The sequence below is a fragment of the Dunckerocampus dactyliophorus genome, chromosome 1, assembly GCF_027744805.1.
Source record: "Dunckerocampus dactyliophorus isolate RoL2022-P2 chromosome 1, RoL_Ddac_1.1, whole genome shotgun sequence".
Lineage (NCBI taxonomy): Eukaryota > Metazoa > Chordata > Actinopteri > Syngnathiformes > Syngnathidae > Dunckerocampus > Dunckerocampus dactyliophorus.
In genome coordinates, this window is record NC_072819.1 from 5,386,852 (window position 1) to 5,408,937 (window position 22,086).

General features: G+C 40.9%; 1 protein-coding gene across 1 annotated transcript in view; it reads left to right on the forward strand.

Moving 5' to 3' along the window:
• The window catches only part of plxna2 (plexin A2), a 231,996-nt gene that overhangs the window by 205,094 nt on the left and 4,816 nt on the right, over positions 1-22,086 (forward strand). The window contains exons 23-31 of the mRNA XM_054783875.1: positions 7,343-7,409; positions 8,823-8,969; positions 11,838-11,997; positions 12,095-12,198; positions 16,528-16,627; positions 17,812-18,002; positions 20,518-20,687; positions 20,783-20,995; positions 21,787-21,937. Coding sequence (XP_054639850.1) covers positions 7,343-7,409; positions 8,823-8,969; positions 11,838-11,997; positions 12,095-12,198; positions 16,528-16,627; positions 17,812-18,002; positions 20,518-20,687; positions 20,783-20,995; positions 21,787-21,937 — 1,303 coding nt within the window. The remainder of the gene's footprint in view (positions 1-7,342; positions 7,410-8,822; positions 8,970-11,837; positions 11,998-12,094; positions 12,199-16,527; positions 16,628-17,811; positions 18,003-20,517; positions 20,688-20,782; positions 20,996-21,786; positions 21,938-22,086) is intronic.

Here is a 22,086-nt window from a genome sequence, read left to right on the forward strand (position 1 = left end):
CACCCTTTTGTGAGCAGAAGACGTGACGTGACAAACAAACACATGCATGTCATGTGAACACATTGCCATGTATGACTGTATGTTTTTTTAATATATATTTCTAGCACTAAAGCCTCAAATACAATCAGAATGTCATTGTGCTCATCTGTGTTGTTTATTTACATCTATATGTAAAGCAGCGTGTGGCCTATAATTGGATTCACTGGCTTTGTGTTGGTGATTCTCCATGAATTATTGCTGAGCTGGCAGCTCCTCGCAAGCTACAGAGGGAGGATACACACACACACACACACACACACACACACACACACACACACATGCTTACATAATATACTGTAGGAAGCATCTCCAGGTCACCCGACCCACTTCCTTATTCAGGCTCTGGTCGCATTAAAGCACATCTCAGGACACGTTGGAGCGTTAGGGAGAAAAAAAAAAGGCGGTCGACCTTTAAAGAAAACAACCTTCATCACTCAGGGAGTCCACGTGAAATTACGCTTATATTTACTATTTAAGGCCATTTTTACATACATTATCTGCTCTAACAGGAAACAACAAAGATGACAATGCTAATGTTGTTATACTGACGTCGTCTGCATCAGTATGGATCCCTTACATCATCAATCAATCACAATCAATGCTTAAGAGCATGCATTACACACCTGTATGCTTATATCCATGGAAACTAAAATAATAACAATAATTTGGTTTAGCACCACATTGTACTCCTTCAGGGCCGCACGGTGGCTGAGTGGTTAGCATGTTGGCCACACAGATCGGGAAGACGTGGGCTCGAATCTCTGTGTGGAGTTTGCTGGAATCTTACTTGGCGACTCTAAATGGTCCATATGTATGAATGTGTGAATGGTTGTTTGTGTATATGTGCCCTGCCATTGGCTGGCCACCAGTCCAGGGTGTACCCCGCCTGTCGCCCGAAGTCAGCTGGGATAGGCTCCAGCATACCCCCAAGACCCTAATTGGTTAAGCAGCGTAGAAAATGGATGGACAGGTGTCCTCCTTCATATTGTAGAGAAGCACTTTACTGCCTAATGCTGCTCATCATGAATATTTAAACTGAATTCCAACTTGATTCACAGAGAAACCAAGGAACAGTACGGCAAAATACATCTCTTAGTATGTATGATTACATATGATTATTTGTATTCATAGTGGGAGTATCAATATTTATATTACCACTGGAGGATTTTTTTTTTTTTACGTACAGTGTACAGTATTTTTAATTTTTAATGTGAATTTATTTTTTAGCATTTAATGTGTTATGCTTTCATTTTCAAACATGAATAATTTACATATGTTTTTATATATTTGATTCACATTTTCAATGTATCCTTATTACATTTGTTTAATATTAATTTATTTGTACCATTTAACTTTTCAAATGATAATTTTATAAATATTTTACATATATTTGAATTATATTTATATTTTTTAGATTTGGGTTTTTAAATGTATTCTCTATTTGACATTTTTTATGCAAATGTCTTTGTGTCATTTAATATATTGCATTTAAATGTTCAAATATTGTTGGAAATGTTTTATATATTTCTTTTTTTAAATTATTGTAATATATTTTATTATATGTACATTAGCATTTTTAGCTGCTTCAACCAAATGCAATCACTTTTTTTTTTTTTTGCATTGTACCCCATTGGAATAAGTAGCTTTAATGACAAAATAAATCATCTTTTAAATGTTTAAAAATGTTCAGTTTTGCAGCAAAACGTCCCAAAAAGGAATGTTTTGTTTTTTTTTTACCTTGGTTGGAGCCTTTAATTTCTGAGTAATTTTGTTAACTAACCAAACAGCATTGAAAAGGAAAGAACCTTCAAAGAGGCGATTGTGAATAATATAAATGCAGCTTCAGAGACTTACAGCAAAGGCACCTTCTTGTATACTCCGCTAAGCCCGTGTCAGGGGTATACACTATGTACTGTATGTGTGTGCATGTGTGAGCGCATGTGAGTGCATGTGTGTGAGATTAGCTCCTGATAGTGTTTGCTGGTACGTGAGTGTTTTAATTGCTGATGCGCTATCAGCTCTGTTAAGGTGTGCTTCTATCAGTCTGCACTTTAATAGAGCCATCACAGTCTAGTACGCCAGTTAAGATCCTGGATAAAGACAAAAAAAGAAACCACGCGCATGGGGGCCTTTTGGCTAAAAGGTAAATTGAATAAAACGTCTTTTCATGGAAGATTGCATTTGATTTACTTGTAAAATGTCAGCTTTTTGCAGTATTTTCTCATACAAATTGCAACTTGTTCTTGCGGGAGTAGTACAGCTTTTTTTTTCTCGTAAAAATTGCGGCTTTCATCTCGCAAAATTGCAAATTATTTCTTGTAAAATTAGGAGTTCTTGTAAAATTGCATTTTTGTTTTGTAAAATGACGGTTCTGTTTTCATCTCGTAAAATTGCAATTTGGTCAAATCTTTCTTAACGTTCTGACTTCTTCCCTGTAAAATTGCAGTATTTTCTCATACAAATTCCCGTAAAAATTTCAACTTATTTTTTGTAAAATTAGTTTTTCTTGTACCATTGCATTTTTTTCTTAGAAAAATTTAAAATTTTGGTTTTTTTTGTAATGTTTTCATCTTTTAAAATTACAATAATTTCTGGTCATATTATAAATTTTTCTTAACATTCCGACTTTTTCCCAGTAAAATGATGGTATTTTCTCGTAAAAATGGTGACTTTCACCACCAAAATTGAAACTTATTTTTTGTAAAATGACGGTGGGGTTTTTTTGTAACAATTTCATCTCGTAAAATTGCAAGAGTTTCTGGTAACATTTTACATTTTTCTTAACATTACAGCTTTTCCCTCTACAATATTCTGGTATTTTCCTCATACAAATTGCTAATTGCAAAGTATTTCTTGTAAATGTATAATTTTTCTAATAATAAGGCTTTTTAAAGGCTTTTTTAAAAATTTTGTCTTGTCAATTTATAAAATGTTGATTTTGTTCTAGCAACATTGCAATATTTTCTCAGTTTTCTTGTAAAATGATAACTTTTGTGTCTAATCTTCCAACCTTAGTGTTGTCAAATAAAAATAATAAATAGCAAAATAATATAAAATACTTTACATGGTTTGTTTTTGGTAAAGTGCAACTTGTCTTTGTCCATATTCGTATTTCGCCGTGGAAGGAAAGTGTCCCTAAACGACGTAAGAGGGTTTTCAAGCTCTGGCTTCTCCTTGGCACTACAACTCGCCATGACTCCTGCAAGGCTGCACTGCACTGAATGTTCCGTACAGCAAAATCCGATTACAGAGGGATTTTTTTTGTGTTTTCTCAATTCATCGTCTTTCTTAGTCGGCGCCTTTATAGTAAAAATAGTTTCTGATCTCTGCGCCCCGATGGCCGTTATTACCACATGACGTCTCCCCCAGAGAGTTTGTGCCAGTGGTAGCCATGTAATGTTATTTTAATGGCATCACAGAACATTGCTTCAATCACCAAGAGTCCTTTAAAGCTTGCATGACTTTTTTTTTCTCTTCAGCATTTTTCTAATGAGATGAGCCGCAGCCCCCCAGCCCTCCCACGCCCATGCAGCGCAATGGAGCACAATGTTATTAAGTAGAAGAGCGTTGGTTTCATCCATCCATCCTCGCTGCACCGCCGCTGCCATTAGGAAAGACGTCAGCATGCGACGTGACTCGCGGGATAATGAAACCCGCATGTTCGTTAATGAAACTCAATTAATGGCATGATGAAAAAGAACAAAGTCGAAAGACCTGCCCCCCCCCACTGACATTTAAAAAGTAAAGATACATGTCGTACAAAGGAGTGCAGACCGCACAAAAGACTTGATTTGACTTTGGTCTTCGGGGCTGGCTGAGCTTATTAAAATGCCTAATGGCTTCCATTAACTTCCAACACATTCAACAATCACACCACTTGGAGGGTTATTACGGGGAGGTGGAGGCAACGGTAGCGAGGAAGCAGGCCAATAAAATGGGAATCCCCCCCCCACCCCACCCAAAAAAAAACAGAAAATATCTGAAAATTGACAGTTTATGCAGTTGCAATACAGAGTACAACCTCAATATCGCACACTTCTAAAACCCAAAACATGTACCTTTCTAAGGCTGCACTCACAGTGCACTGCATGAGATGAAATCTAAGCATGATTAGTAAGAAAATATATCATGCTATCTGAAAATATGTGCGGTTTACCTTCATTTCAGGGATTTAATACCATTAGAGTTCAGATTGTTTTGTGTAACTCCAAGTAAAACCCCAAATGTGTACCTTTCTAAGGCTGCACTCACACTACTCACACTGCATTGACTGAAATCTAACCAAGATTAATTAGTAAGAAATACAGTCAAACCTGTCTTAGCGGCCACCTTTATAGAACAGCCACCTGCCTATAGCAGCCACTGAAAAATCCCCCGCAGCAAATTTACATGTTATAGACCCTGAGTATAGCAGTCACCTGTCTAACGCAGCCAGCGGTCACCCATTTTGTCTCCCTTGGCCAATATCTGACCGCATATAGCGGCCAAATTACCAACTCAAGTAGAAGCTTCATGCACGAAAAAGTTTTGTTTTTCAATCAATGAAGCCGTCGTGTGTAGACTTTAATTACTGAGTCCTAGCTCAGTCACAATCATTCACAAGATCCACACAAACTGTCAGTTGTTCCACATAAAAAAGCCGTCTTCTTTTGAGCTTGCTATTTCCTGGTCAAACATGTAACTTTAAGAGCATTTGCACCAAAACATTACCGCAAAGTAGGCTGGGAACAGGACGTGCTCCCAGCGACGCTACAATAAAAAAAAACATACGCTAGCATGCATGCGGCAGCGGGAGCAAAACTGAGTTGGGTTGTACGTAATTGAAGTATTTTAGAATGTACTCACGTTATTTTTCATCAATCCTCATCCACAAATCCATCAAAGTCCTCATCTTCTGTATTCGACACCAAAAAGCCGTCTTCTTTTCCGTTCGCTACTAGTCTGTTAACTTGTCAGTGTTATTCAGCTCCGAAGCAAAGAAGGAAACTTCTCCTGTTGCTTCTGCCAACTTTATTGATTGAACGCGGCCACCAGACAGCAGCTCAGAACACACACACATCTCTCAGCATCGTCTCTCCTTCCTGCTTGCCCACAAGGCAAAGGTTAAACAAGCCCCACTACATAGCTGTCCAGCCAATGCCTGTAAGAAATGACACCGTTTATTTCCTGGTGTGCACTGGTCAATACCGTAATGCCGCTTGTTGTGGGGAAGGAGAGACTCACGTCGCCGATGCACTTTAATGGCTTTATTAACAGCGGAGAACACTGCAGGACTTTACATCCACGCCAACATAAACACACTTCCCAACTCTCTCCAAACTCACAGCTAGCACTGAGCCTAGCTCTCCTGCTCGGGACGCCCACCGTCACTTCCCGTCACTTCCTGATGAACTAAAGCTGTAATGACACTGCCGTATAAAAAGTAAAATATTAAAAACAAGCGTAAGACATTACTAGCACAGCTTTGTTCTGTGGGTCGTGGATATATTCTATCAGTTATTATTAAGCCTCTAGCTTCCTTTTAGTAAGTAAAAACCTTGGCTATGATTGCACTACATTGTCATGTAGACCTACAAAGTACACTTGAAGGAACAAGAGGTGAATAAATGTATTGAAACTGATGAGGGGTAGGATTAAATAAGCTTTGCTTCTTCCTACTCTTTTTTGGACATGCAAAATTGTGAATTGTACTATGTGATGTGCTACTGTTTGACTCATGCATGTTCAGGATGAATTAAAACCATAAACCATGAACCATGGTAATAACAAGCCTAGTAGTGCTGTACAACTTTTATCCACAGTCCGCAGTGCCCTCTACTGGTCAACATTATTATTATTTTTATTATTTTCCCTTTTTTTTCTTTTTTTTCCTCTACTGGTCAACATTCAAACTGGACGCCAACCTGTCTATAGAGGCCACTTGTCTATAGCAGCCACTTTTACAGACTCCCTCTAGTGGCCGCTATAGACAAGTTTGACTGTATATATATGGCTGTCTCAAAATATGTGTTTTTACCTTAATTTCAGGTATTTAATCATGTTAACAATTCAGATTTTGCAGTGTAATGCCAGGTAAAAGCTCAAACGTTACCTCCCTAAGGCTGCACTCACACTACACCGCATGAACTGAAATCTAAGCAAGACTACTGTAGTAGGAAAATATATTTGCCTTGTCAAAAATAATTTTTTTAACCATCATTTGATCTTGTGCAGAGTTCAGATTTTGCGGTGAAATGTGGAGTAAAACCCCATATTTGTACCTTTCTAAGGCTGCACTCACACGAAACTGCAAAATCAGTTCTTTGAAAACATCAAACTTCTACCTTTCCAAAGTTGCACTCACACTCCACCGCATGAACTGAAATCTAAGAAGGTTAATTAGTAAGAAAATATATCTTGCTAGTCGAAAATATGTGTTTTTACCTTAATTGTAGGTATTTAATCTTACTTAGAGTTGATATTTTCCAATGTAATGCCGAGTAAAAGCTCAGACTTGTACCTTTCCAAGGCTGCACTCACACCACACTGTGTGAACTTAAATCTAAGCGAGATTGATTAGTAAAATCTTGTCAAATATACCGTAAAGTATGTTTTTAACCTTCATTTCAAGTATTTCATCTTGCTTAGAGTTGAGATATTGCAGTGTAATGCAGAGTAAAAGCTCAGACTTGTACCTTTCTCAGGCTGCACTCACACTGCCTCCTTACTCAAATCTGCTTGAAAAAAAGAATAATCCCTTGGTTTTATATCGTGACTTTCATTCCCTCCACAGTCACACCCCAGTGGTGGCAAGGTGGTCCTTACAAAGTATCTGTACAATAAATCATGCATGTCTATTTCCATATTTAGTTATACCAGCGCCACCTTGTGCGAGTGCCTGGGAGGGCGGCGTTGGAGGGTGCTGGGGGACCCACGGAGGGGCAGGAGTGTGTGTGTGGGCAACAAGGGTGAAAATGAGAAAGTGTTTTAGCGTTTTGGCAGTGCTCAGGCGTTACCTGGCTGTGACAGCACTTGTCTCTCAACAGCTGAGGCTTGTCACAGCTGCAGTGTCGCGCCATGTTCATTCATGCGTATGCACACACACAAACACACACACACACGCACACGCACACAAATGCCCTCTCTCGTAGTTCCTTTGACCTGTTACAAGCACAGATGTAGCAGGAAGTCTATGAGCAACAACAGGAAGCCGCCCAAAGGCTCCAACAAAGTGATAAATTATGAATATTTGTGTTAAGAAAAAACAAAAAAAAAACCTTAATTTTGATTTGCTCATTTTTTTGTCTCTTTGTTTGGGCGACAGAACAGAGTCGGTTGCAGAGAAGATGCTGACCAACTGGTTCGCCTTCCTTCTGCACAGGTTCCTGAAGGTCAGTCTGACCACACACACAATTAATTATGCACGCTGTGTTGTTCATTTGGCCAAAAATAAGTATTCTAATTTCAAATTGCAGAGTGCAGTTTGTGTCCAGCGTTTTTGTTTTATTTGGAAAAAAAAATGAAATTTAGCTTTTGAATTTTTGTATTAGCAAGCACGTATTTAGTTGTTAATGTGTTCATTTATTTGATTGTTTATTTCAGGATTACTTTTATGCTGAATTAATTTTCTAATCATACGGAGACCGTTATACTTTTGTTATGTTTTTTATGTATTTTTATTTTATTACGTACGTTGTGTTTTTACTATAATATGTACTACTTTGCATTTTATATTGCCAATGAAATAAAAATACAAGTAATTCTTTGTTTTTAAATTGTTAACAATAAATTAATACTTAAGAAATCAAAGTTAATATTAATATGATATAATATTAACAATAATGTATAATATTATCAGGATAATAATTAATATTATTGTCATGTATAATATCAATATAATAATCATTATTATTAAAAGTTTATTTTGCTATAATATGAAAAAATTGTAATTTTATATTGCATTATCAATATCAACAGCAATATATTTATTCTATTATTATTTTTCTTATTATTATAGTCATTGTTCTTATTATCATTGTCATTGTTGTTATTATTAGTATTATTATTGTTAAGGTTAATATTCATATCAGTAATATAGCATTTTTATCCATTTTCATAGCTAGACCCTTAATGTACATAAACACCACTATCATGCTATGCATGCTAACATTAGCATAGTGGCATTTTCACCTGTTTTCGTAGGTCGACTATTGTATAAACAGTTACGACTATCATGCTAGGTGTTAGCATGCTAATGTTAACATGCATGGCGCTTGGGGGATGCTGACAGTTGTTAGCAGAGAAAGTGTTTTTGGAGTTTGTATTATTATTATTATTATTATGTCATTGTTCTTATTGTTAGTATCATTCTAATTACGGTTAATAATTAGTAATATTAATATACAGAAATAATGCCATGTAATGAAACAATGTTAATCATTATTAATGTCAAATACTAATAAAATATTAACAATAATAATGAATTCATTTATGTTTCATGTTTCCTCCCGTATGGATTTAATACTACATTTTCAAGCTCTAGAAAGCTCTTGAATTATTAAGGAAGCAATTCTGCCAGCTATTTGCTTATTTGATGGAGAAATCAAATCCAACACATACCCATAAAAACGAAACGTCTTCATAATTTATGAATTAGGCTTGTTTTGCAGCATAACAGCGTCCCTTTTCAAGGCACGCGTGAGTTACTGTTGCTGAAAAGTGTCGTTAACGCCTCAAACCATCTTTTTTCGTGACATTGAATGAACGCTGTCGGCTCTAACGCGCCCCCGTGTGTGCCTTGTCAGGAGTGCGCCGGCGAGCCCCTGTTCATGCTCTACTGCGCCATCAAGCAGCAGATGGAGAAAGGACCCATCGACGCCATCACCGGCGAGGCACGCTACTCCCTGAGCGAGGACAAGCTCATACGACAGCAGATCGAGTACAAAACGCTGGTACGCACCAACAAACACAACATTTGTTTACGTGGTGTTATTGGAGGGAACATGTCTGCCAGTGGGGGGCGCCACTTAAGTACTTTATTAATCCCCATGAGGGGAAATTCATTTGACGGGCATAGCTGCGTTATTTCTTACCCCGCTGGAGGAAATTTCACCATCCCGCCGGCTTCATGTTGGACCGGAGTGGACGCCACACACACACACGCACACACACGCACACACACGCACACACGCAGACTCAGCATGTGACATGATGGCGCTGTGATTGTGCTGTCTGGAAATGTGCCTCATTATGTACTAATGCCCTGACAGAGCTGGAAATTGCTGTTTCTACCCAAGGTGTGAAATTTGATTTTGGGGACGGGCGGCAAGAGCGGAAATGGTTTCTCCAGGCCGCCGCCGCTAATAAGCACAAAGCCGCCAGCGTGGACTCTCTGCAACTTTCAGGCTACCTTCACACTGCCGTAAAACTCACACGCTAACCTCCAACGTGCTTGGAATTTGACAGGAAATTTGGAATACGCACACAATAAAAACACAAATTGTGAACTCTAAGGAGTAAAGCGAAGGTGATTCACCCAGCAAACACGCATTCGGAACGGTCGTACAAGTGTAAAAAGAAGCTAACACAATCATGAAAAGCCCACAATCAAACACTTAGATGACATGTTGACAAAATAGCGAAATACCTCTTGTGCTGCACAAAAAGCCGAAGAAAAAGCAAAATGTGCGCTCTTTTTGTCTTACGGCTCCCAGGAGATATGCTGACGGCAAAGTTTAGTGCAACTTTAGAGGCGTATTTTGTTCAGCAAATGGCGCTACCCTTTGTTTTTTTCCTAATGTGTCTTTTACAGCAAATCCAGAGCCGTCATTCAAAACTATTGTCCTTGCGTCATCGTTTGTGCCATTGACACATTGCACAAATTCTACCTAGCAACAAAGGGGCTGCAAACATAATCTGGAAACAAAATGCCAGCAAATATATCAGGAGGTCACCTACAGCCACAGCTGTTAATGCCAGTAGGTCTCGGTTAGCATACGCCTCGGTTAGCTTGTTTTTCAGTTAACGTGGAAAATGTACGGCAAAATTTAGCCTTGGTTTGTGCACAATTTCCCGCTAGCATACAATATGGCGCACGTCTTTTCGTGTTCTAAATACACCGTGTGAGTGCAGCTGTGTTCTTCATGTATTTTTATCACAAAGCATCCTTGTTAGCAGCTTCCTAACACATGGAAACAGGAAGAGGAAGTCAGCCCGTCTATGACATCATCAGCGGTTGATGCTGTCGTTTTTTGCTGACTAACACACTTACGCCACCGTCAGACCTTCTGGAACGGATTAATGGCGCCAACCAAGGTTTAAGTTAGTGTCAGCCCTGGTTTGTGTGTTTTTCAGTTAACATTCAAAATTTATGCCAAAATGTTGCCTCGGTTTTACGCACATTTTCCAGTTACATGCCGTGGAGTGAAAAAGTGTTTGCCCCTTCCTGATTTCTTAGTTTTTTGCATGTTTTCCACACTTAAATGTTTCAGATCATCCAACAAATGTAAATATTAGTCAAAGACAACACAACTGAACACAATGCAGTTTTTAAATGAAACTTGTTTTATTAAGGGAGAAAAAAAATCCAAACCTACATGGTCCTTTGTGAAAAAGTGATTGCCCCCTAAAGCTAATACCTGGTTGGGCCCCCCTTAGCAGCAACAACTGCAATCAAGCCTTTGTGATAACTTGCAATGAGTCTCTTACAGCGCTGGGGAGGAATTTTTGGCCCACTCATCTTTGCAGAATTGTTGTCATTAAGTCACATTGGAGGGTTTTCCAGCATGAAGCGCCTTTTTAAGGTCATGCCACAGCATCTCAATAGGATTCAGGTCAGGACTTTGACTAGGCCACTCCAAAGTCTTCATTTTGTTTTTCTTCAGCCATTCAGAGGTGGACTTGCTGGTGTGTTTTGGATCATTGTCCTGCTGCAGAACCCAAGTTGGTTTCAGCTTGAGGTCACCAACAGACTTTTTGGTAGACAGCAGAATTCATGGTTCCATTTATCACAGCAAGTCTTCCAGGTCCTGAAGCAGCAAAACAGCCCCAGACCATCACACTACCACCACCATATTTTACTGTTGGCATGGTGTTCTTTTTGTGAAATGCGGCATTACTTTTACGCCCGATGTAATGGGACACACACCTTCCAAAAAGTTCAGCGTTTGTCTCGTCAGACCACAGAGTATTTTCCCAAAGGTCTTGGGGTCATCAAGATGTTTTCTGGCAAAATCGAGTCGTCGCTGCGCTGTTGGGGTCATTTTGGTTGGACAGCCACTCCTGGGAAGGTTCACCACTGTTCCATTTGTGGGTAATGGCTCTCACTGTGCTTTGCTGGAGTCCCAAAGCTTTGGAAATGGTTTTATAACTTTTTCCAGACTGATAGATCTCAGTTAAGTTATGTTTTAACGAGGGACTTTTTCACACAGGACCATGTAGGTTTGGATTTTTTTTCTCCCTAATAATAAAAAGTTTCATTTCAAAACTGCATTTTGTGTTCAGTTGTGTTGTCACTGACTAATATTTAAATTAGTTTGATGATCTGAAACATTTAAGTGTGACAAGCATGCAAAAAATAAGAAATCAGGAAGGGAGCCAACACTTTCCCCACCACTCTATGCTTGGCACGTGTGCGCTTGTAGAAAATTGATAATTTAACGCACGTCAGAGAATAACGAAACATCACACATGCTCCCGTCAATGTTGGACAGATACCGACCGTCATTACCCCGCGGGAGATTCAACCTCCAGAGAAGAAGACAGCTTGCAAATCTGATGGGATTCCATTGTTCTGTCTTTTCCGCCGCGTGATCATGTAGATCCTGAACTGCGTCAACCCGGACAACGAAAACAGTCCGGAGATTCCGGTGAAAGTGCTCAACTGCGACACCATCACCCAAGTGAAGGAGAAGATCCTGGACGCCGTCTACAAGAACATGCCCTACTCTCAGCGCCCCCGTGCCGTCGACATGGACCTCGGTACGTTCACGTGCATTCTAGCAGCCTGCGATACCTCCCTTTGCTACGTGTTACATCTCCCGATACCAATTGAGTTGTGTTGTTGATATCATGTCAGAGTGGCGCCAAGGACGTATGGCTCGCGTGGTGCTGCAGGACGAAGACATCACCACCAAGATAGAAAACGACTGGAAGAGACTCAACACGCTCCTGCACTACCAGGTGGGTCCATTGAGGAGATCCAACCATTGATCGATTGGTGGGAAATACAGTTGTTGTGATAAGATATCATGATATCAACAACAGTATCACATGACACAAATATTGATATCGTGGCAATATTGATATTTGCTAATGGTCATGTATGGATACTGTGCTATGAGTGATAACAACAGTAAAAATGGAAAAATCAGCAGTGATTTTTTACAAGAATGAAGTCAAAATATTAAGAGCAAAAAGTTGAAACCTAACAAGAAAAAGTCGCAATTTTACGGGAATAAATCCTAATATGAGGGAAAACAAGGTCATTTTAGTAGCGTAAAGTTGAAATATTTAAGAAAAAATATGTTGTTTTTTTAAAGTGGTAATATTATGAGAAACAAAATAACAAATAAAGTTGTCATTTTTGGGAAAAGATACGCATGTTACCTTAAGCTAACTCTTCGTTTCCGCTTTCTCATGCACTCCAAATCATTGCTCAAGTTATCATTGATATTGTGATACGTTTTATGAGCGAAATAAACATGTTATTGATTCTAACAGCTATAATGACAGCCTACTGGGTAGATATCATAACATGACGGTACATCGACATGGTACATCGATTATTACGTCCTAAATATTTTTGTATCGTTTTGGGCACCGTGACACACCTTACTCCACAATACCCACCACAAAAGAATAGCATACTAGCATAGCATGCTTGCCAATGTTTGGGTTCGTAGTTTAAGCTTCTTAGCAAAGCGCTGGTGGTGTTTGCTTTTTGAAATGAGTGTTCTTCATCCTACCCTGCATGGCTCCCTGCTGAGCGTTCATCCTGGATGAAGCCTTGCAGCGTTATTGCTTCCAAGCTGTAACGGCCCCTGTGTTATTGAGGGTTTTTTTATTTCACTTATTGCCCCGGCTCGCTCGCCGCTCACGTCGCGCGTTTGCAAAGAGGAGTGAAATTGTACACAAAATCAAATACTTTGAAGGTGTGTTTGGGGGATGCAGACTCCAGTTGGAGTGTTTGCTAATACTCTCCTGCTGCAGTCTGACGTATTAAAATTCATATCACAGCATCCTGTTAAGGCCCCCCACCCCCCAGGCTATTGGTTTACATAACCTGCTTCTGCACACCTTCACGGCCCCCCCACAGTGAAAGCATTAATGCATATATTTGCATTGAGATCGCAGTCTTAGACAACCACGTGCGGTACGCAGGTTCCACCTACTGGTACTCGGGAACACAAGCCCTGTTCATTTTTAGATTGAAAATCTATATAGTGTGTATTACAGGCATATACCAATAAAATAATAAAATAAGTGGATAAATAAAGTGATATTTTGTAGATATGCTAGGAAGTCTTATGTCTTTCAAGAAAAAAGTGCATCTCATCTTTGTGATATCGGTGAAAAAGCATCACCTTCGCTCTTTGCTCTTTTTTCCCCATTTTGCTGCTGTTTTTTTTTATTTTCCAAATATTTGAAAATGTGGAAATGTTCTTTTTGTAATATGGCTTTATTCCCATAATATTTTTACTGTACCCATAATAGTTAAACTTGTTTCTGAGCCTAATTTTCAAAAAAACTTAAATGGCATTATTGTTCCCCGTTATTTATTCTCATTAGAATACGGCTTTTTTTTCTCTTCATGTTTATTCTTGTGAGATTATTGCTGTTTTTTCCATTTCTGATGTTTTTTTTTTTTTATTTTGCTTTTTGTAAATTTTCTTTGTGTAATATTATGACGTTATTCCCAAAATATTTTGACTTTGTTCCCAAAATATTCGAACTTTTCCCCAATTTTATTTTGTTGACTTTGTTTCTCATAATGTTGCAACTGAAAAGAAAATGTCTTTAATATTTCAAGTCAATGCTACTAAGATGACATTTTTTCTCATAATATTACAAGGCTATTCTCCTAAAATGATGACTTTTCTTGTTAAACGTCAACTTTTTTCTCTTAGTATTTTGACTTTATTCTTGTAAGATTACGGCAGATTATTCCATTTTTTCTGTTGTTTTTTTTTTTTTTTGTTAAATAATGTTTTTAGAGGGTGCCGTGGGCCAAATAAAAAACATCCGGGGGCTGCACATAAGTACATATCTATTGCTAGCGCGTGTCTGGGATTTCCAATGTAAATGATTTGTTTACAGTAAACACATTTCATTCATTTTCAATGTTACATAGAAATGAGCAAATAGAGGAGAAACATTAGAAGGCGCAGGACAACACGGACACTGAAAGTCCCCACTGCCCCCCGAACCCCGACTCCCCAGGGGGCCGTGCCCCACTGCTTGTTTATCACGGCATATATTCACCTCCATTGGACTGCTTTTAGCATCTCCACGATTGTAACGCTGCCTTGTTTGATGAACAAAAAGGTGAGGCTCAAAGCGAAACACCTTCACGTTCAAATACGCAAGCATCCAGCAGGTTAAAAATAACAGCCAGCAAAGTTATTACCCCGCTAACTTCACCTGCCTGGGGAACCGCACTCCAATCCTCTCGGCCCGCTCTAATAAACCAACGGCGTTGGACCTCCCACGCCATTATTCCCGCCTGAAATAGCTTCCGTCCGCCGAGCTGTTACGCTTCTGCCGGCACAGAGGCGGCGAGCAGCAGAGATGGCTCCTCGTGATAAAGAGGAAATGATTGAAGGCGAGCTCGCCGGCGTCCTTCAGGGATAATCCAGTGTGGGCGCGATAGTGGGCGGCTGTGATAAGACGCTTTGGGGGACGCCTGAGATAACACCTTCCATTAGACCCAGTGGACGTCTTCCCTCCCTCATCCTCGGACTTAGCCTGTCCCCCACGGAGTGGAGATCCACCTTTCTTGGGCCTCGCCCTCAGATCATGATGCTAATCGCACAACATGTGACCTTTCACCTTCTTTTACCTTCCAGTCTATTGGAAGATAAAATAAAGCCTTGATGTTCGAGCTGAGACCGTTTAAAAGTGCTTTTAGTAAAACGCCCTTTTGTGTGTGCATGTAGCTGAACGCTGAACTACTCTATTTAGCGCTTTTAACTTTAGCATTTTATTCATTTGTGTATTTGATCCATTTTTAAACATACTGTAACTCTGCACATGTCCAACATAATATATCACATACAACAACGTAACACCTGGACAGGAGTGGGACAGGTTAGCACACTAGCAATGTGATGCTACAGTGCTAACATTACACTCAATATTTTAACAGAAACATCATGCTAGGTTAGCATATTCGCTGAAAGAAAACTAAATGATCAAACTTACAGCTCCCACGTCTGTTGCTGGCAGAGCTCCGGGGGCATTTCAAGATGAGTAGCGAAGCCTGATTTTTTTTTGGCAAGCGCTGGACGTAGTGAGGTTTTATCAGGTGTTCATGAGTATTCATGAGGTAAAGTATAAAATAAGTTAGATTTGCAGTATGTCGAACATATGAGGAGTCAGGAGATGAATTGAGATCTATCAGTCTGGAAAGGTTATAAAGCCATTTCTAAAGCCTTGGGACTCCAGCAAACCACAGTGAGAGCCATTATCCACAAATGCCCAAAACATGGAACAGTGGTGAACCTTCCCAGGAGTGGCCAGCCAACCAAAATGACCCCAAGAACTCAGCAAAGGCTCATCCAAGAGGTCACAAAAGACCCCACAACAACATCCAAAGAACTGTAGGCCTCACTTGCCTCAGTTAAGGTCAGTGATCATGACCCCACCATGAGAAAGACACAGGTCAGAGCCAGAGGAAGGATGTTTGCATTTCACGGTGTCATGAAAAGACGCAACTTCAAATGTGAGCGTTTGAGCGCCTCTTCCCTCAAAAGTGGAGCAAACAAGTGAGGGAGATGATAGATTTTTATCACATCATTATGCTTACATCCTTAGAACGTCACTTTTGCTTAATGTGGGAGCTGCAAGAATTTGGGCCATCATTTGGAATCTGATTGATTTTAGCGATCAAATGAAAAAGGTTATGTCTTCCCCTGACGTGGGAAGCGGTCGTAAGTCATGAGCGGACATGACAGCAGGGAGTATGTTTGGATTATTCACTGTTTCTTATGTCATGTGTACTTGTGCATGTGCGCCATCACTTATACATGAAGACATCAGAGGGTGTTATTAAATGATGGAGCCTCCTTGCAGTCGATTACAAGCCTAAACTGGACATGTTAACTGAATAAACTGCAGATTACAAGCCTAAACTGGACATGTTAACTGAATAAACTGCAGATTACAAGCCTAAACTGGACATGTTAACTGAATAAACTGCAGAAATCGGCAGGATTTCCAGCTGCGATGTCACTTTGAGCCGTGTGTGGACGCCTCAGAGCACATTTGTGATGTTTGTGTTTCATCTGTCAGGTGTCGGATCGCTGCGTGGTGGCGTTGGTACCCAAACAGACGTCGTCCTACAACATCCCGCCTTCAGCCAGCATATCACGCTCCTCCATCAGCAGATACGGTAAGTCAGTGATTAGCTTTGTCCACTTTATCATAATTTACACTTTTGGCACAACGGGAATCTCTGCATGGCTTAACGACTATTGAAAGCTAGCTAGATGAACCCGCCTCGTCTAGAACAGGCTTTGTTAACAAAGAACGAAGCAGGCTTCACTACACATCGTAAAAAAAAGGTTAAAGGCAAATTGTATGAAAGTTGGCAAGAATGTTATTTTTTCTTCACTTAAATTGAATTCTCCCCTCTATTGTAACATGTAGACAGCAGAAGATTTGCCCCGCTATTCATTCCACGACCCGCAAAAGTGACAAAATATGAGTAATTGGTTCAACCAGATTTGTTTTCTGCGGAAAAAATTGCCTATTTTTGAGGTGAGAGAAAAATGTCTTTATTTTACCCAGTGTTAATGCTTTGATGTTTGCTACATTTCGCTCTCAGGCGGTCTTTTTTTCAGTCAAATTTCGAATGGTTTGACCTCAGGGGCGCTTGAGTTTGTACTTTTTTTTGCATTGCATTAGTTTTGCTTGTCCCAAGTGTAAACATCTGAATTAAAACAGGATTCAGTTGCATGTTCACAGTTGAAACACTTTGTGTGTCGTCATTGCCAGAAAATCAAATAACAATTTGTATCTGATGCGCGCCTTTGAAGCCAGGTGAGATAGATCTCCCTAATCTGAGATCCGCATTGAGATCCTCAGATCTGCCCCAGCCCTCCAGGGGATCCCGGCGCCAGGAGGCGCCTGCTAATTAGCTACGTGTTAGCGCTCAGGAGTGAGCAGGCGGTGGTTGTGAGAGCAGAGTTGGTGCGCTGAGGGACGAGGGAGGCCTTTGGGTGCTTTACTGTGGTTTTTGATTTTTGTGCAACGGCGTGTCTTTGCCACGTGACGGAGGAGGAGCGATAATGTTAGCCTTTTAAGCTAGTCACTACGTCCGACTGTGTCAGTAAGAATGCTAGCGTCAGTAAGACAAAATCTGCCAAAAAAATCAAAACCATACAGTGGAAAACCTCCACCAAGGCCAAACGATTCTTCCACTCCTGAACCATTCTACCTCCTGGTTCATGGGGGCTCATGCAAGACGCAACAATTGGAGATTCTGTGCCTTGTTCTGCGCTTTGATGCAGCAAAGCGACACCATCCCTGAAAGTTTCCAGATTATAAATTCTTATATTTTATTTTCGTCCTCAGACTCTTCGTTCCGCTACACCGGCAGTCCAGACAGCCTCCGGTCCCGCGCTCCCATGATCACGCCCGATCTTGAGAGCGGCGTGAAAGTGTGGCACTTGGTCAAGAACCACGAGCACGGAGACCAGAAGGAAGGAGACCGCGGCAGTAAGATGGTCTCTGAGATCTACCTGACCAGGCTGCTTGCCACCAAGGTAGGTCAACGCATCGGAAACGTGACATCCTGGAACTACAAACTACAAAGATCAAACTACAAAGTTTAGTTAGTTCTATGTCTGGATAGTTGTCATGGTTTCATTGGTTCCACCAGTTCAGTCGGTTCTACATCTGTATAGTTGTCATGGTTTCATTGGTTCCACCAGTTTAGTCAGTTCTACCTTTGTGTAGTTGTTATGGTTTCATTGGTTCCACCCGTTCAGTCAGTTCTACCGTTGAATAGTTGTTGTTTCATTGGTTCCACCAGTTCAGTTGGTTCTACATCTGTATAGTTGTTATGGTTTCATTGGTTCCACCGGTTTAGTCAGTTCTACCGTTGAATAGTTGTTGTTTCATCGGTTCAGTCAGTTCTACCGTTGAATAGTTGTTGTTTCATTGGTTCCACCAGTTCAGTCGGTTCCAGGTCTGTATAGTTTTTATGGTTTCATTATTTCCGCTGGTTTAGTCGGTTCCACCTTTGCATAGTTGTTATTAGTGTCATCGGTTCCACTGGTTCAGTCAGTTCTACCTTTGCATAGTTGGATTGTTTCATTGGCTCTACTTGTTCTACTTGTTGTTTGGTTTTACGTCTACGTATGGTTTCATTAGTTCCACTGATTTAGTCGATTCTGGCTTTGTATACTTGTGATGGTCTCATTGGTTCCACTGCTTTGATTGGTTCTATCTTTGTAGTGAAAACTTGTCTGAAGACAGCGAGCCAAGCGCTGAAAGGCTCAAGGAGACTGGACAGCAGGGGAACCATCTTCCCATCTCCAGGCTTCAAAGCAATGCTCTCACAAGCATATGAAATGATCCTCTTTTTTAAATCAAATGAGATTGTCTGTTAGTTGCGTTGGAGATGTCTTTGATTTTTACAGCACGTACGTTAGGGTAAACAAAGACAAAAAAAATGGAACATTTTTGGTCACAAAACAATCGTCTTCAGTGCTTATGGAAACTTGTACGATAGATTGCAGACTACAGATGTTCTTCAACGTTTACAAGAACTATGTTAAGTTTGTCCTCGGTGTTTCCAGGAACACACGGTTAGGTTTATTGACGATTCAATTGTCTTCGGACGTAGGTTTGTTGCTGGCCATATATTTTCTGTGCTTGGAAAAAAACATCTATGCTAGCTTCACGCTAGACCAAAATATTCTTTGATGTTCATGAAAAAACATGCGTGAGTAACTGTCTGACATTTTTACAAACTACGCAACTTGTCGACTAAAAAGAAAAAAAATAAGCGAGACTAATTGTCTTCAGTGTTTGCAAAAATGTTATTTGGAATTTTTCAATGCTTGAAAAAACATGTATGCTAGCTTAACGCCAGACCAAATATTCTTTGATTTTCATGAAAACACGTACATGAGGGTTATGTTTGTTGACGAAGCGTAATTGTCTGAGATTTATACAAACACATTTTGTCGACTACAAAAAAAAAAAATTGCCTTCTGCGTTTGCAAAATTTGAAGATTTTTAGTTCTTGAGAAATCATGTATGCTAGCTACTGTACATGCAAGACCAAATATTGTTTGACGTTTATGAAAACACTTACATGGGGGTTGTTAGTTAACAATGCGTAATTGTAGAGACAACGCGATTTGTTGACGAAAACAAATTACGCGAGATTGTCTTCAGTGAGTAAAAATGTTATTCAATGTCTACTCCAAATTGTCCCTGACTGTTACACAAAAGTTGGAGACACTCAATTGTCTTAGATTTTTACACAAGCACATCTGCTGGTTAGATGACGACTTGGGTTCATGCAATACCCTAAATGGTCTTTAGTGGTCACAAGAACATACGTCTTCAATGTTTCTCAAACTCGTAAGCTAGGTTGTAGACTGCAGTTGTTCGCCAATGTTTACGAAAAGTGCAGTGTGTTAGGTTTATAGACGACGCTTGTTTTCCAAAATGATATTTTAGTACGTTCACTGAAGACTCCAAACGGTCTGCAGTGTTTGCAAAACGTTATGTTCATCAAAGACTCTTTATACTTTCCAAAAAGCGTGCCTTAAGCCTACGTAGGTCACAATCGGTCGTACGGTCCGGTCTATGTGCAAAAAGGGTACATGTGCTGGTTTCCAAGCCGTAGACTGACCGCAGACCGGCCGCAGAGGTTCTTTGTCATGTCAAACAAACTCTACGGGCGCTTACATTGTTTTTGCAAGTTGCAAGACAAACTCACGCCCTTCGTACGTCTTCGTGCGTCGTCCGTACGGCCAACGTGTGTCTTTTGTCCATTTTGCTGGTGTCAGGTTTGGGTAAAATGTCAATTTTCTCGTACGACTCCTATTTGTGTCGTGTACCACACGTGCACCCCACATACGGTATGTATTTAGTGCGGCTAACACACGTTCAGATATTTTGTACGTCCTCCACGCATGGAGATCTCACTCCTTCATGGTCACCACGACTACGTTCTCCTCGGCCAAAAAAAAAAAAAAATCGTACATCTGGTTGTGACCTAAACTTTAGGTTGTGAATTGAATGTTCTTCCTCTCTGCTCAGGGAACGCTCCAAAAATTTGTGGACGACCTGTTTGAGACGTTGTTCAGCACCGTCCACCGAGGTAGCACGCTGCCGCTGGCCATCAAGTACATGTTCGACTTCCTGGACGAGCAGGCCGACAAACACGGCATTCACGACACCGACGTACGTCACACGTGGAAGAGCAACTGGTAAGAGGCCGGCCGCTGAAACTCGTCTTGTTTTGTCTCTCGGAGTATGAATATTTCTGCTGAGCTCGGTCCGTCCTCATTCTCTGTGTCGCCAGCCTTCCGCTGCGTTTCTGGGTGAACGTGATCAAGAACCCTCAGTTTGTGTTTGACATCCACAAGAGCAGCATCACGGACGCCTGCCTGTCTGTGGTCGCTCAGACATTCATGGATTCTTGCTCCACTTCTGAGCACCGCCTGGGCAAAGACTCGCCGTCCAATAAGCTGCTCTACGCTAAAGACATCCCCAATTACAAGAGCTGGGTGGAGAGGTAAGACTTCATAGGAGAACATCCATCCTTCATTCTCTTTATCGGCCGACACGACTTGCATTCTGGCTCTGGGAGCCACGTTCACTTTGTCGACACGAGCGATGACAAGCCCCCCGTCCCCCCACAGCCTAATAAGCCCCAACACTGGACAGAGAAAAAACAGGCTTCACTACACATCTTTCAAAAACTATCTGGAGCTCAGCCAACTATCCCTCATTCATGATAGACATGGGATCCCTCCATTGCAAGGCTTTATATTGTGCATATATAATGCATGTATTGCATGGCCACACTTTTTACCCTGGGGACCTATTTGGTCCCATTTGGCTCCGTAAGAAGCACTTATTTTTGATATACTGTAATGCTGACATACTGTAATGCTTTACCTGAATATTCATGAATACCTGATCAATTTAAGCCTACAGCAACCACCACTTGACAGGGGACAGCTTACTACAATGGGAGGCTTCGCTACACATCTGAAAATGAAGCTCTGCCAACTGTCCCGTCACACAGCTACAGACGTGGTAGTTTGATCATATAGTTTTTGTTCAGCCAATAGGCTACCCTAGCATGATGTAGCTGTTAAAATGCGGGTGTGATGTTAGCACTTTAGCATCACATACTGCAGCCATGCAAGTGTTGTCGTCTTCATTGCGACACATCTGCGACACTGGCCGACGTGTCTCGCATTCCGTGACTGGGAGCGACATCGTAAAGCTTCCCAAAGGTCATTTAGAGTTCACTTTGTCGACGCGAGCAATGACAAGGCGGTCGCCGCTGTCCCGCAGGTACTACGCCGACATCAACCGACTGCCAGCCATCAGCGACCAGGACATGAACGCATACTTGGCGGAGCAGGCCAGGCTGCACTCCAGCGAGTTCAACATGCTGAGCGCCCTCAACGAGATCTACTCGTACATCAGCAAGTACAGCGAGGAGGTGGGTGCTCGTCTCCATAGATGACTGGAGTTGGGTTGCTGCCAGGTAGTGGAAGCCATTAAGACCGCATGGCTTTGGGACGTAGCGCCTTGGAGGGGGAAATGGGGAATGATGGGGGGGTAGATCTTTTGATGACTTTTCTGATTTTC